General features: G+C 37.9%; 1 protein-coding gene across 1 annotated transcript in view; it reads right to left on the bottom strand.

The window, feature by feature from the left end:
* LOC124594485 (sphingomyelin phosphodiesterase-like) overlaps window positions 1-16,027 on the bottom strand; it is a 155,955-nt gene that overhangs the window by 30,632 nt on the left and 109,296 nt on the right. The window contains exon 8 of the mRNA XM_047132861.1: window positions 2,269-2,439. Coding sequence (XP_046988817.1) covers window positions 2,269-2,439 — 171 coding nt within the window. The remainder of the gene's footprint in view (window positions 1-2,268; window positions 2,440-16,027) is intronic.

The raw sequence follows: 16,027 nt of genomic DNA, 5'->3' as shown, positions 1-16,027 counted from the left end.
CAAAGAAACATACGATATAGGGTTGCATTCAACTTATCCAGCAATAGGTAAGGGGCCCAAAAGCAATCCTCATATTATTTCACCCCACAGGTTTATGCCAAAGTGTGCATGAAAGCCACATTCAAAGGTGACATGTGGACTGTGTTCCAACCAATAGCGGCTATTGTGGAGGTCAAAAATACCTTCTTGAGTGAAGTTAGATTCATCAGTCCATATCATATTATTTATAAAATGTTGGTTATTTCCACCTGGTGCAAAAGCCATTCATGAAACTTAACTTATCAAACGCAGTCTTCTGGCTGCTGGTGTTGAGTTAATGTGTAATGATATGGGTGCAGTTCTTCATCATGCAACACTTCAACAACCAGTCTTTGAAATATCACGGATACTTCTCTGAGGTGATTGCTGAACTGTTTCAAGATACACGTCCTCTGTTTATGGAGTTCAACTAATCCTTGGATGACTTCTGTCTATTATTTGTGGATGAAGATTATTGGTTTCATGAAGGCATTGATCCAGGTGATTAAAGACATTCTTGTTGGGGATGGTGCCTTTGAGGGTACCATGCAGTATATGCATGAGCAGCAGCAGCAGCAGCAGCAGCTTGGTTATCAGATGCACCCAGCACCAAAAACATATCGACATATTCATCATTTATGCATTCCACTTGGAAGCTGCCCTACATGAACTTGACAGGACCAGTAGACAAATGCATGCACTTTAATGGATCCCACTGTCATGTGATAGGCTACTGTAATATCACAAAATTATGTCCATCATATAAAGGATGAGAACTGGGGAACAAATGCCTAAAAAATAAAAAATGAATCTGGTTAGTATTTGGACCATGGCTCTATGGTAGATGTGGGTTTGATGTCCCAGCAATCTACTCAATGAGCTACTACAGCTAATACAATAGTGTGGGGTGATACACATTCCCTTGTATATTCTAATGTGCAGTAAGATGTGACTCTGTTGCCAGCTCCTTGTTTCCAAACATGTGTTTTCAAAATGCAACCAAACTGATTTTCCTAGATTAACTTTTGTCTTGAACCTGGAAGGGGAATTGCATGCCGATTCCAAGTGCAAAATTTATTCTACACCCTGTATACTCTAATGATATTTACTTATGAGCTAAAATAAGTTTCATCTACATTCATAGCATGTAAAGATTATACCAAAGGTACTTAGCATTGTGCGAGATGTTATGGATTTTTTTCTATTTCAATCATGCATGAAGCATGGGAAGAATGACTGCTTCATTGCCTCTGCATATGCTGTAATTAGCATAATTTTGTTTTCATTGTCCCTTCAGGAGGATTACATAGGAGGATGAAGTATATCTCCAGATCCTTCACCTAGTACTGGTTCTTGAAAGGTTGTAAGTAAGCTTTTGCAGTATAATTTGTCTCTATATTTAACAGGTTTTCCAACATTTTCAACATTTCCATCACAGATGGCAAATTTTAAAACACATCCCAATAGCACCAGTGATTTGTAAAACTTAAATGGCAACCCTTGTATATGGGCAACAGGACAAGTCACAACATCTTGCGGCCATGTCAGTGGAGGTCAATGCTACAGCCTAAACTTCACACTTACCACACTCACAATGAGATGGCTGATTGGCTGATGCTCAGCAGTAGGACTTTGCTGTTTGTATTCTGCATGCACACAATACACTTTCCTCTTACCATTTCCCTTGCCTCTATGATAATGAACAACATGTGATACCATCATATTAACAAACTAGGTTTCTATTGGAGGAACCAATACATTCAAATCTGTGGAACATACTCACTGTTGAGATGACAAACTATAATGCATGGTTCTCTCCTTTGTTGTTTTTTGCACATATCCTCATGGAACAGTTTCCAAAAATGTCACTCCTCGTTTTTCCTTATCTAACAAATCATCATATCTCGAACTTAACATCAACTTCAATATAATGTAATTTTAAAATTACTCAAATGCCACCATTTGGGAAAATTGAAGGGTCAACCCTGCAAGTATAGTCAAATCGCAATGAAAAATCTTCAAGTCCTTTCATTTCTCTCTCATTCAGAAATGCTCTTTATCTACTGATCAACTAGATCAACCAATACAGTCTACAGTGAGTCACCACATATGTGGCCTAATGACCAAGCTGTCAAAATGATCTAATTCTATCATTATTTGTCATGTCCATATAAGATGAGAAGATTATATTGCAGACCAATGTGAACACTAATCTGTTACATATTTTGTAATGTTTTTACAATGACATACCGATCAACTATTCTGTTGTATTCTCTTGACCATGTTGAATAGCAGGCACTAGATCCTGATGGCATATGGCTAATAATGTGTACTTTTTCTCCTGCTGCTTCAGCTGCAAGTAATGTTTCTGCTAACCACTTGAGCTGTTCACTTGGATCTGCAGGCTTGTAGTGAATCCACCTATGAAACAGTTATTGTTGTACTGAATTTCAGAACCATGAACATAAATCTGTTTTTATTTCATTCATTTTCACACACACACACACACACACACACACACACACACACACACACACACACACAGATATATATATACATATAAACGAAAGGATGTGGGTTTTAAGGGAGAGGGTAAGGAGTCATTCCAATCCCGGGAGCGGAAAGACTTACCTTAGGGGGCAAAAAGGCCCCCTAAGGTAAGTCTTAAAACCCACATCCTTTCGTCTTTCCCTCTCCTTTCCTCCTTCCTGATGAAGCAACCGTTTGTTGCGAAAGCTAGAATTTTGTGTGTATGATTCTGTTTGTTTGTGTGTCTATCGACCTGCCAGCGCTTTTGTATGGTAAGTCACATCATCTTATATATATATATATATATATATATATATATATATATATATATATATATATATATATATATGATGCTACACCTATGTCTATTCTGCAAACCACTGTGAAGTTTGAGTCAGGCACTGTACTACATGTTAGAGTTTATTCTTGTTCTATTTGTATACTACCTCTGTGTGCACTGTAATTAGTATAACTTTTTTTTCAAAGTCGTTACTGGACTGATATGTAGAGGACTCTGGCACATTACTAGATTCGCCACATAATACACAGTCATGAAACATTGTAAGTAGAGCTCCAGGGGATAGTTGACATCCATTTTCAAGACTCTTTCCCCTCATGTTTTTCAGCTCTTCTGTAACACTGTTCTGTGAATCACACACTAGACATTAAACCTGAGATTTCTGGGGGTCACAGCTTGTGATGTCAGGGTAGCTAGTACCTAATACTACCAGCAGATGTCACATTCAGAGAGTCATTCTCTTCAAGACTTACGAAAATGACTGTAGTTAGTTTGAGTTAGTTTCAGATTTGTTATGGTTTCTGTAAGTGTTTGCACTCTGATCAGACTGCAGGTTGTATAGATTTTATGACTGAGAGTGTAAACATGAGGTTTCCTCTAACAACAGAACCTCATGGAGCAGCCCCATTCAATTTTCTTTACATTTTTAGGATTTGGAAGTCTATGGCCAAACATCAATTCCTTAAAACAGTGTGACACAATTTTAGGAAAGAAAAACTTGAAAATGTTGCCATTAAAAATTATTTCTGAGCACTGTTAAGGGCAAAACACTTGGTGTGTGTTATATAGGTGCTTGTCAGTGAATGCATAGCATTGAAGTCTGGTAACAGGAGGATCCGCTGTCTGTGTCTGCTTTATTGTAATTTTTTTACTTTTATTTAAATTGTACATTTTTTTGTCCAGTTGAAATTATAATAATCAAATAGTGAATCATAATTTTCTAATGAAACCAACATCATTTTATTCTCAGTTATGAGTCATATGAAACAAATTAAAATTTGATACAGACAAGTGAAATAACTTAAACACAGCAATAGCACTCCAGAAAAAATGTACACTCAGCAGTGCAGTATGTGCTGAAATGAAAATGTCCACGCAGATTAAAACCAGATTAATCTACCGGGAAGGTTCATCCGTAATACTGGTGCATTTTGTATGCTCGTTTTGCTGTCTAACGAGGAAAGAAGAAATTAGAGGGCTTTAGTAGTAAACAGAGGAGATACAAAAACCCAGAAAAGTGCATTTGCAGTTGACAAATAGATCTTTTTGTAGATACTGTTCAGCCTTTTGAATTTTTAGATACTAGAACCTTCTAGATGACTGCTGTGAGGGATGTCCGTCATTATATTTGTTTGCTTTTTCACTTTACTCACTAAGTTTTACATGAATATATTTGTTTGTTTCCATAAACATCACTTGTTCCACCAAGTATTGAAAAATACTAATTTTTTGATGGACTATAATTCTTTAAAATTTTGTGCATACAACCTCCAGAGTTTATGATGGCTTTATCTCCTTCTATTTGCAGGTAATGTAAAGAGTCAATCACAGTTTTATCATGATCCAGAACACCATGCTTCATTTCCGTATTATTGCTGGCTATTGGTACTGATAAATTGTGAGTACATAATTTACATTTTTATTTTTTTATTTTTATTTATTATTTATTATTATTATTATTATTTGCAGTTAGTACCGGTAGCACTGTTTACTGTAAATAAGTGTCCAATTGAAGATAACTCACTGAAAAAATTGCCTTGACAATACGTTAGACTACAGAATTTGTAGGCTCATGACACACCACATATACAGATTTACTGTCTAAATTAAGGAATTAATATTTATCGTGGAGTTTTGTCTTATCTAGTGTAGTGCGTGTTTCATGTTTAACTTATTGCACTTGACTTGACACCTAAATTTGTGGTAGGTTCATGTTATTTTGCCAATGGCCTCACCACAGTAGTAACACTGGTTCCCATCAGATCACCGCAGTTAAGTGCTGTCATGCTTGGCTAGCACTTGGATGAGAGACCGTCCACTGTGCCAAGTACTGCTGGCAAGCGGGGTGCATTCAGCCCTTGTGAGGCAAACTGAGGAGCTACTTGATTGAGAAGTAGGAGCTCCAGTCACGAAAACTGACAACGGCCGGGAGAGCAGTGTGCTGACCACACGCCCCTCCACATCCACATCCAGTGATGCCTAAAGGATGAGGATGACTAGGCGGTTGGTCAGTACCATTATGGTCTTTCGAGGCTTCAAAGCGGAAATATGAAGCTTTATAAATAGCTTTTACATTAACTTTATTGAACTCCATATACTGTTAGTGTGAACATTACTAAAGAGCTGTATTGGTCCAGTAAACATACTATAATGCAACAGCCTCCCCCAAAATCATTATGAACTGTCTGATACCACATTTTTTAAGATATGTATCCATATATTTATTGTATGATTCAGTGCTTCCTAGGGTCTTTTATGGGTATTTTCATAGGTATCATTCAGTTCAGTTTCCCCAAAAACATATTCTTCTTCATAAATACATATAGAATATTCTGGAATGATGTACATACTTGTGATTGTTAATAGAGTGTTGCCATTAACAAAAATATGTACATATGCCAAATTAAATGTTAGATTGTGAAATTGAAATAATAAATGTTTAGCAACAAATATTAAGAGGCTGTGGAAATGTTAAAATAAATAACTAATGCCTCTAATTACCATAATTGTAATTTGTAACTTCACTAACACAAAAACCTCATTACAATTCAAATGAAAATAACAGTCATTATCTAGTGATGTAATTTCATTCATTATTCACTTTTATGAAATTCATTGTAATTAATGATGCTTGTAAATTATGCAGATATTTACCTCTTGTTAGTTACACCACCCAAATTTACAAAATTTCCAGTATCTGAGAGAACAAGTGTGTATTTAATTTATTAAATCTGGCAAAGCATGATGTGTATACTTCAAAAAAATGTTAGCAATAAAATCCATACAGTCACTTATTACAAAGTTAAAGTAAAATCAAAATAATTGTGGAAATCAGATTTTGAATTAATTTTCACACATAAAACCAAAGACGATCTATGTTATAATCTGTACAAATGCAACAGCAGTTAGTTTAGATGAAACTGTTTTTAATTGTAAGTTACATTTTGCAATAAATTAACAATGTTAACGACTGTTAAAAATTGCATTTAAAGCGACACAGGGATGTTGCATGGAAGCCAGTCAGTCAGTCAGTGTTTTGTTTACTTCAGGAGTCAGTGCAGTTCAGTTGCCAGTTCTGTCAATCAACTGATGTCAATAAATAATTTGTGAAGCTTGAAACTTTCGTTATGTAGCATCCACAACATTGATGAACCACAGGCCAATGCAAGTTTAGTAGTAACATTCAAAAAGATGGTTGCAATACAATACTTCAAAATTTGTTTACACAGTTTTATCTTATTTTTTTGCCTCAGTGCCAGAGGTATAACAATGAAATCCTGCACTTGGCTACAGTCTCATTTGTATCTATACTTTTGCAAAAACATGGCTGTTTTAGTGGTGTTGGCCACTGTTTCAGTGTAATAGGCTCTCTGAGAATGACTCACTGAGAATGACATCTACTGACAGCATTAGGTATTTAGCAGCCTGACATCATGAGCTGTGACTCTCAGAAAGCTTAGGATTTACTGTTGAGTAGTCAAATAAACCTGATGTCATTTGTGTTGTCATTCTTTGTATTCAATAAATATTAGTCTTATTTAGTCTGAAACACTTGATATATAAAGAAGCAGAATACAGTGCTGCAGTTGGCAATGCCTATATAAGACAACAAGTGCCTGGCACAGTTGTTCGATCAGTTACTGCTGCTACAATGGCAAATTATCAAGATTTAAGTGAGTTTGAATGTGGTGTTATAGTTGGCGCATGAGTGATGGGACACAGCATCTTTGAGGTAGTGATGGTGTGGGGGATTTCCCAGTACAACCATTTCATAAGTGGTAAAATATCAAATCTCTGACGTCACTGTGGCTGGAAAAAGATCCTGCAAGAATGGTACCAGTGATGGCTGAAGAGAATCATTCTACATGACAGAAGTGCAACCCTTCTGCAAACTGCTGCAGATTTCAATGCTGGGCCATAAACAAGTGTCAGCGCGCGAACCATTCAATGGAACATCATCAATATGGGCTTTTGGAAACAAAGGTCTACTCGTGTACCCTTGATGACTGTGCAACACAAAGTTTTATGCCTTACCTGGGCCCATCAACACTGACATTGGACTTTTAACAACTGGAAACATGTTACCTGGTCATACAAGTCTTGTTTCAAATCGTATTAAACGGATGTATGTGTACACGTATGGACACAACCTCATGAATCCATGGAACCTGCATGTCAGCAGGGGACTGTTCAACCTGGTGAAGGCTCAGTAATGGTGTGGGGTGTGTGCAGTTGCAGTGACATGGGACCCCTGATACAACTAGATATGACTCTGACAGATGACATGCTTGTAAGCATCCTGTTTGTTCACCGGCCTTCATTCATGTACAGTAGAACAATGCGGCACCCCACACATCCAGAATTGCTACAGAGTAGCTACAGGAGCACTCTTCTGAGTTTAAACACTTCCGCTAGACACCAAACCCCCCAGACATGGACATTATTGATCATATCTGGGATGTCTTGTAACGTGTTGTTCAGAAGAGATCTCCATTCCCTTGTACTCTTACGGGTTCATGGTGTATCTTCTCTCCATCACTACTTCAGACATTCTACATTTACATCTACATCTACATGATTACTCTGTAATTCACATTTAAGTGCTTGGCAGAGGGTTCATTGAACCACAATCATACTATCTCCCTACCATTCCTCTCCCGAAGAGCGCGCGGGAAAAATGAACACCTAAACCTTTATGTTCGAGCTCTGATTTCTCTTATTTTAATTTGATGATCATTCCTGCCTATGTAGGTTGGGCTCAACAAAATATTTTTGCATTCGGAAGAGAAAGTTGGTGACTGAAATTTCATAAATAGATCTCGCCGCGACGAAAAACGTCTATGCTTTAATGACTTCCATCCCAACTCACGTATCATATCTGCCACACTCTCTCCCCTATTATGTGATAATACAAAATGAGCTGTCCTTTTTTGCACCCTTTCGATGTCTTCCATCAATCCCACCTGGTAAGAATCCCACAACACACAGCAATATTCTAACAGAGGACGAACGAATGTAGTGTAAGCTGTCTCTTTAGTGCACTTGTTGCATCTTTTAAGTGTCCTGCCGATGAAACGCAACCTATGGCTCGCCTTCCCCACAATACTATCTATGTGGTCTTTTCAACTGAAGTTGTTCGTAATTTTTACACCCAGGTACTTAGTTGAATTGACAGCCTTGACAATTGTACTATTTATCGAGTAATCGAATTCCAACGGATTTATTTTGGAACTCATGTGAATCACCTCACACTTTTCGTTATTTAGCATCAACTGCCACCTGCCACACCATACAGCAATCTTTTCTAAATCGCTTTGCAACTGATACTGGTCTTCGGATGACTTAACTAGACGGTAAATTACAGCATCATCTGTGAACAACCTAAGAGAACTGCTCAGATTGTCACCCAGGTCATTTACATAGATCAGGAACAGCAGAGGTCCCAGGACGCTTCCCTGAGGAACACCTGATATCACTTCAGTTTTACTCGATGATTTGCCGTCTATTACTACGAACTGTGACCTTCCTGACAGGAAATCACGAATCCAGTTGCACAACTGAGACGATACCCCATAGGCCCGCAGCTTGATTAGAAGTTGCTTGTGAGGAACGGTGTCAAAAGCTTTCCAGAAATCTAGAAATACGGAATCAACTTGAGATACCCTGTCGATAGCGGCCTTACTTCGTGCGAATAAAGAGCTAGCTGCATTGCAGAAGAATGATGTTTTCTGAAACCATACTGATTACGTATCAATAGATCATTCCCTTCGAGGTGATTCATAGTGTTTGAATACAGTATACACTCCAAAACCCTACTGCAAATCGACGTCAATGATATGGGTCTGTACCCTCCTTAAACACTAGTGCGACCTGCGCAACTTTCCAATCTGCAGGTACTGATCTATCGGTGAGTGAGCGGTTGTATATGATTGCTAAGTAGGGAACTATTGTATCAGCATAATCTGAAAGGAACCTAATCGGTATACAATCTGGACCTGAAGACTTGCCCGTATTAAGCGATTTGAGTTGCTTCGCAACCCCTAAGGTATCTACTTCTAAGAAACTCATGCTAGCAGCTGTTCGTGTTTCAAATTCTGGAATATTCCATTCGTCTTCCCTGGTGAAGGAATTTCAGAAAACTGCGTTCAATAACTCCGCTTTAGCGCCACAGTCGTCGGTAACAGTACCATCGGCACTGCGCAGCAAAGATATTGACTGCATCTTGCCGCTTGTGTACTTTACATATGACCAACATTAGGCGAGTCCATGTCACGTCATGTTGGAACATTCGAGCAAGCTCTCAGGGGCCTACACGATATTTGGCATGTGTACCATTTTCTTTGGCTCTTCAGGGTACAAGTGTATTATAAACAATCTCCTTTGTTCACTGACTGCATTTTCCCAGTATTCAAAGTCCATCACTTGCTTTGCCTCTGATTAAGTGTATGTGGTCATTCCATTTCATATCTCCACAAACTGCTACATCCAACTACTTGTATGAGTTGACTGATTCCAGTTGTGTCTCATAAGCTACTATGTTTTTGCAATTTGTGACATGTGAACATTCAAAGCAAGCTGCCAATGTTTGCACCACCTGGAAATCTTATTAACATCCGACTGAATATTTGTGCATCTTTTTTCATATAGTGCTTCATTATCTGTGAAAAATCTGAGGTTACTATTAATACTTTCTGTCAGATCATTACTATATAACATGAGGTGTAAGGGTGCCAACAAGATACACTGAGACATGCCTGAAGTTACTTCTACATCACTTAATGGCTCTCCATCAAAATAAAAAGCTATGTCCTCCATACCAAGGAATTCTGAATACTTGTATAGTATGAGTGCATTTGTATTAGGTGTAATTTGTAGAGTTTTATTTTGCAGTCCACAAAGACTATATTGATATTGATGGGACAGGAAAATTGTTCATGATAAAAGTTTTTGGTTCCAAATATCAGATCTGCTTAGGCTACTGAAAATCAATTGAATTGCATTGTGAAAGAATACAGTCGTCATTAGAACTTCAAAATGTAATTTTGCTATTTTTTATACCAAAATAGCAAATCTATATGAGACATATTGACTGAAATAAATATTTTTTAGATCTGATGCTAGGTTACTGGGTAAATTATGTGTCATATGGACTTTTTTTCTGTTCTTGCAGATATTTAAATCGCGAGCTGCCCAGAAGTTAACTCCTCTTTCCTTAGAGTGTAGCATAAAGGTAATATATTGCTTGCCTCACTGGCACTATCATATAACATTTCCATTAATGATTTGAGAATAACATTATTTTTTGAATAGCTGTTTTGAGCCACTACATTGGTTAAGCATATTAAGTAATTGATTTGACACATACACTATCTGATCAAAAGCATCAGGACACTCCTATGTGATGCTCATCTGACTACTAGATGTCACAAGAGGTGCATCCACCAGCATAAAAGTATTGTGTTGTCAGTATAAACACAGTTACAATAGGTTGGGTCAATCAGGAGACCTCAGTGACTTTGAATGTGAACTAGTCACTGGGTGGCATCTGAAGATAAATCCATCAGGGACATTTCGTCCTTTATAAAGCTGCCCAAGTCAACTCTTGGTGATGTGATTGCAAACTGCAAATGTAAAGGAACAACTACAGCTAAATCAAGACCAGGCAGACCACATGTGCTGACTGACAGTGAACGCCGGGCATTGTGGAATGGTAAAAAATTACATGAAAGCAGTGAAGGGATAATGCATAAGTTACAAAGTGCTGCCAGCAGTCGAGCTAGCACTATGACTGTGCATATGGAGTTAAAAAGAACGGTATACAATTGTTGATCAGCTCCCATAAATGACACATTTATATAGTCAATGGTAAGTGATGCTTGAGGTAATGTAAACAGTGATGATGCCAGACAGTGGCTGACTGGGAATAAATTAGCGGAAAAGCTGAGTCGCAAATAGGCACTACAAAAAGATTTTCATACTTAAAGCTTTCAGCCAATGGCCTTTGTCAACAATAGACACACATACGTACACACACACACGATCATGCAAACGCAACTCAGACAGATGACTGCAGGCTCAGGCTACCGAAACCACACTGCGAGCAGCAGCACCAATGCCTGATGGGAGAGACGACTGGGTGGGTGAAATGAGCCCCTGGGGTGGGGAGGGGAGGAATAGTATGGTGGGGATGGTGGACAGTGAAGTGCTGCAGGTCAGGCAGCGGTCTGGGGAGTGGTGGAGAGGGAGGAGGGAGGGGGGGGGGAGTAGCAGAAAAGGAGAGAAATAGAGAGAAATAAATAAAAAAATAATAAAATAAAAGAAATGACTGGGTGTGGTGGTGGAATGACGGCTGTGTAGTTCTGGAATGGGAGCAGGGAACGGGATGGATGGGTAGGACAGCGACTAATGAAGGTTGAGGTCAGGAGGGTTATGGGAATGTAGGATGTATTGTAAGGAAAGTTCCCACCTGCACAATTCAGAAAAGCTAGTGTTGGTGGGAAGGATCCATATGGCATAGGCTTTTGAAGCAGTCATTGAAATGAAGGATACAATGTTCACCAGTGTGTTCAGCAACAGGGTGGTGCACTTGTTTCTTGGCCACAGTTTGTCAAACAGTGAGTGGTGTGTGGGACATGAAGCTGAATGGGTGTGCCTGAGTACTCAGCATCCTGGTGACTGCAGTGAGTTGAGACCATTCACTGTTGGCCTATGAGGGACCCTGTTTTCCTGCAGCATTGACTGTTGCTACTGGTGAGTTTAGCTGGCAAGTAGCAACTCTCATCACATGCAACCTGGTTATGAAGTGCATCAGTCAATTGTGGTATTGTAAAGATGTCGAGATGTACTGAACAACTTGTTAGCAGCTACGAGCAGGAGGGCGGTACTATCTGGTATCTACTTGGAGCCCTTAAGCTATTTGGCTCATTGGCATTTATTTGAAATTATGTATGAAGACTGTTCAGTGAGTACTGTGCCAACAGATAGCTAATTCTGCCCTGATTTGTGCTGGCCATTAATATGGTTCCTTTTGCCTTTCAGTGACCCCATTTGGGGCTGTGTGTGTCAAGTTCTAAGTTAGCATTTTGCAATGTTAATCCTGTACTAAAAATCAGTGTTCATTATCACAGAGTATTTGATACTACTGATTGTGATTTCTGTTTGTTGTAGACCTTATGGTCCTTCCTGGGATGAGTTATTGGTTTTGGCCTGTAACTGAAATTTTTTGCACTCTGCCTAAAGCTATGCACATGTGGGTCAAGTGTGTGTATGTGTGTGTGTGTGTGTGTGTGTGTGTGTGTGTGTGTGTGTGTGTGTGTGTGTGTGTGTGTGTGTAAGCTCATATTTGCACACTGTAAAGGGACATCCTCCTCTAGCATTACTTTTCTTCAACAGAAGTTATTGATACCAAAAACACTTTCTCCCTTTTAATCAGTTTAATATTTTCTCAGCTGTTTAACTAAAAGAATTTCATATGATTTTGTATATGATGTGGTATATTTCAGGCTATAATCAATAAAAAGAAATTATTTTTGTTGTTACAATCAGTATGTACTCTCTTCATTTAGAAATGTTACGAAATATCTGGCACACTTAAAATTCCTATTACTAATTGCACAATCAGATGATATTTATTATGTTTACTTCTGGATTCATTAATAAAATAATGTTGTAGATTAACAGAAAGTCATTTGTCAAGAAAGTTCGTAAACTCTTTGGGATATTGTTAGTCCCACAGAATGGAGTAGTAGTGGGCATGCCTCGGATGTGATTGGACATGTTTTTTTGTTTGGCAACAACAATGTAATTTCGATTTTGAAGTGGAAATTGTTAAGACAGTATGATATAGAAAAATATGAAAGAGTAAAAATCAACATAAAAACACCCAATTCGTCAGTAGTTACTATATCAATTTGAACCATGAGAACCTATAAAGTCAAAAAAATTTCAGATTCAAGGATCAGCCCCTAGATGTGAAGAACTGGAGCCATCTATGAAAAAGGAAGGTAACTACAAAATTTTATAGTAAATCTAACTGCTCTTGAAGCTTATTAAAGGAGTTTACTTTGAAGTCAGTGACAGTCAACAAATGATGTGAGCGAGGGGTAGATTACTCGATGTTGAGGAGCTCTTTGGGTTATACGTGCACATTTTAACCAGTCATCTGCTATTTGGTGCTTATCCAAATTACAGCCTCTATTAGCCCCTATACCTTGACTTATTTAAGCTTGTTTGAATTATTATGTAATTATTCTTTGAAATTACTTTGCACAATGTTTCTTGTTATAGCTAGGGAGATTAAACTGCAATGTTTATGAGTGGGTTGCTCCTATACTGAAGTTTTAATAGTTGGTTTCCTTGAAAATAATCTTTAATTGCCCATTTAAGTATTGCTGTGTAAGTTAATTTCCATAAGTTAATTTCTATCAAACTCATTTGCTGTTTGTTGTTTGGTGTATGTTGACAGCCTTGTATCAACAGTGGTTATTAATTGCTGTTCTGTTGATCCAGGGCAGGGACACATTTTCCTTATTTTTGGTGGCTTTTCCATCATCACAATAGGCCTAGATGTTGGCAGGTCACATAAGCTTCTGTGGATCTTCCGTTTCACCCTCAAGTTTAGTAATTTATTGGCATTCTTTTGGTATCATGCTGCAGTGGGGGTGTTGCCAGATTAGGACTCGGCTCTGGTGATTTTGTGGAAGTAATTGACTTGGTGTTTCTATTGTTGTAAGGTCCTTGTGGGTATGTGATGAAGGCCTTTGTGCACACTGAGTGCCAAATTTCTTGATTTCTTAAAAAAAAAAAAATGGTTTGTTTGTCATTATCATTTAAGTAGTGTTTTAAGGACCCAGTAGTATATTATAATAGTTAACTTGATTTATGTGTAACAGACTTTTGGCCAATCAGTGAAATATTACTGCTTGTCTCATTTTTTACATGTGGGTAGCATTTGGCCAGCTTGGTTGTGTCTAGTCTGTATGGGACCGGAATAATATTGTCTTATAACATCTAAGTGTCATCAGTTGCCTTATGCTCGCTAGTATTGTCAGGAAAATGGAAAATTTAAAGTGGATGTGTACCTCCTAATGGTGAGATGGCTAATGGACTTTGGATACCAATATTATGTGTACTTGTGTCTAGTTTCTTGTCTTGGAGTAGGTCTGGAGCTTAATGTTGCAGTGGAGATGTATGCATTTTCATATTTTTCATTTAATGTTTGTTGAACTTATATTCAAGTCCTGTTGTGGGATTAGCCCACAGTTGTAATGCCAGTCACACAGACAGAGTGCCACCACAGGTTTATTTAATCAATTAAATGTTTGTTATCAGACCACCATTGTATTGTATACCTGACATGTTCTTCGAGTACTGTACCATTTATAATTTTATCTATAATGCAAATGTCCTTACACATTATGATATTAATTTAAAAACCTTAACTATTTGTATGAATTTGGCAAGAAACTTGGTAACTGTTAGCTGGCTTGTGATAGAATTGTTATTAAATAAAAATATTTGTTTGGGAATGGTAAAAGAATGTATCAAGTTGGGCCACCCTTCCACATGTTTTCCTTAAATTAATCCTGATCTTTGTTTTGGATCTCAAATGAATATTCTCATATAATAGTTTGTTTGTATGTGCATGAAATGTTTACAACTCTGTCTCTCCCTTCTTTTCTTGATGTGGTTCCTTTACATTGGTAATGTAACAAAAATTGAATCTCATTTGCAGGGACTTATTCAGGGATATTACCTGGATGATGAACCATAATCAAATACATCTTGATGTCTCTCTGATGCAGTTGATACTGAACAAACTTCTGAGAGAGCTCCATATAAGAAGATATTTTTAATTTTAATGAGTCTGATTTTTGTATTTTTACATTTCAAACCAACCCCCTGCCCCCTACACACACACACACACCTCTTTCTCTCTCTCTCTCTCTCTCTCTCTCTCTCTCTCTCTCTCTCTCTCTCTCTCTATGCAAAACACTGTGAAGTGCATGCCACAGGTTATGTTCCTAGGTTATGTTCCACCTTACCAGTTGTTAGGGTTTCTTCCTGTTCCTTTCATGCACTAAGTGTGGGAAGAATGACTGTTTAAAGGCCTCTGTGTGTACTACAATTAATCTAATCTTGTCATCAAGATCTCTATATGAGCAATAAGCAGGTGGTTATGGTGTGTTCATAGAATCATAATTTCATGCTTCTTCTAGAAATTTTCTAAGTAGTCTTTCACAAGTTAGTTCACCTCTATCTTCAAGTGTGTGTGAGTACAGTTTCTTCAGCATCTCTGTGACACTGTCCATGTGTCAATCAAACCTCTGGCAATTTGTGCTGCTATCCTCTGTATATGTTCAATATAACTGATCATTTTATATTGCACAATTTGCTGTAAAATGTACAGTTTGGCTTTAGAAGTCATTTAACAACAGAAAATGCTATATTCTCTTTTCACTATGAGATACTGGATGGGTTAAACAAAAGGATTTAACTAAGGCGTTTGATTGTGTTGATCACAAAATATTGCTCGAGAAGTTGGACCACTACAGAATACAGGGAGTAGCTCACAATTGGTTTACCTCTTACTTTAGCAACAAACACCAAAAGGTCATTATTCACATTGATAAGAATGGCTGTGATGCGGGGTCTGAGTGGGGTACGGTCAATTGGGGGGTTCCCCAGGGATCTGTGTTGGGGCCACTCCTGTTCCTTATGTATATAAATGATATGCTGTCTAGTATCACAGGTAACTAAAATATTTCTGTTTCCTGATGACACTAGCTTGGTAGTAAAGGATGTTGTGTGCAACATTGGCTTGGATTCAAATAGTACAGTTCATGACATCAGTTCATGGCTTGTAGATAATAAACTAATGCTAAATCACAATAAGACTCAGTTTTTACAGTTTCTAACACCCAATTCAATAAAGCCCAACATTTTAATTTCATAGAATGGGCA

Source organism: Schistocerca americana, chromosome 2, assembly GCF_021461395.2.
Source record: "Schistocerca americana isolate TAMUIC-IGC-003095 chromosome 2, iqSchAmer2.1, whole genome shotgun sequence".
NCBI lineage: Eukaryota > Metazoa > Arthropoda > Insecta > Orthoptera > Acrididae > Schistocerca > Schistocerca americana.
Note: the sequence above shows the minus strand (reverse complement) of the source record. Positions and strands in the feature narration are given on the sequence as shown.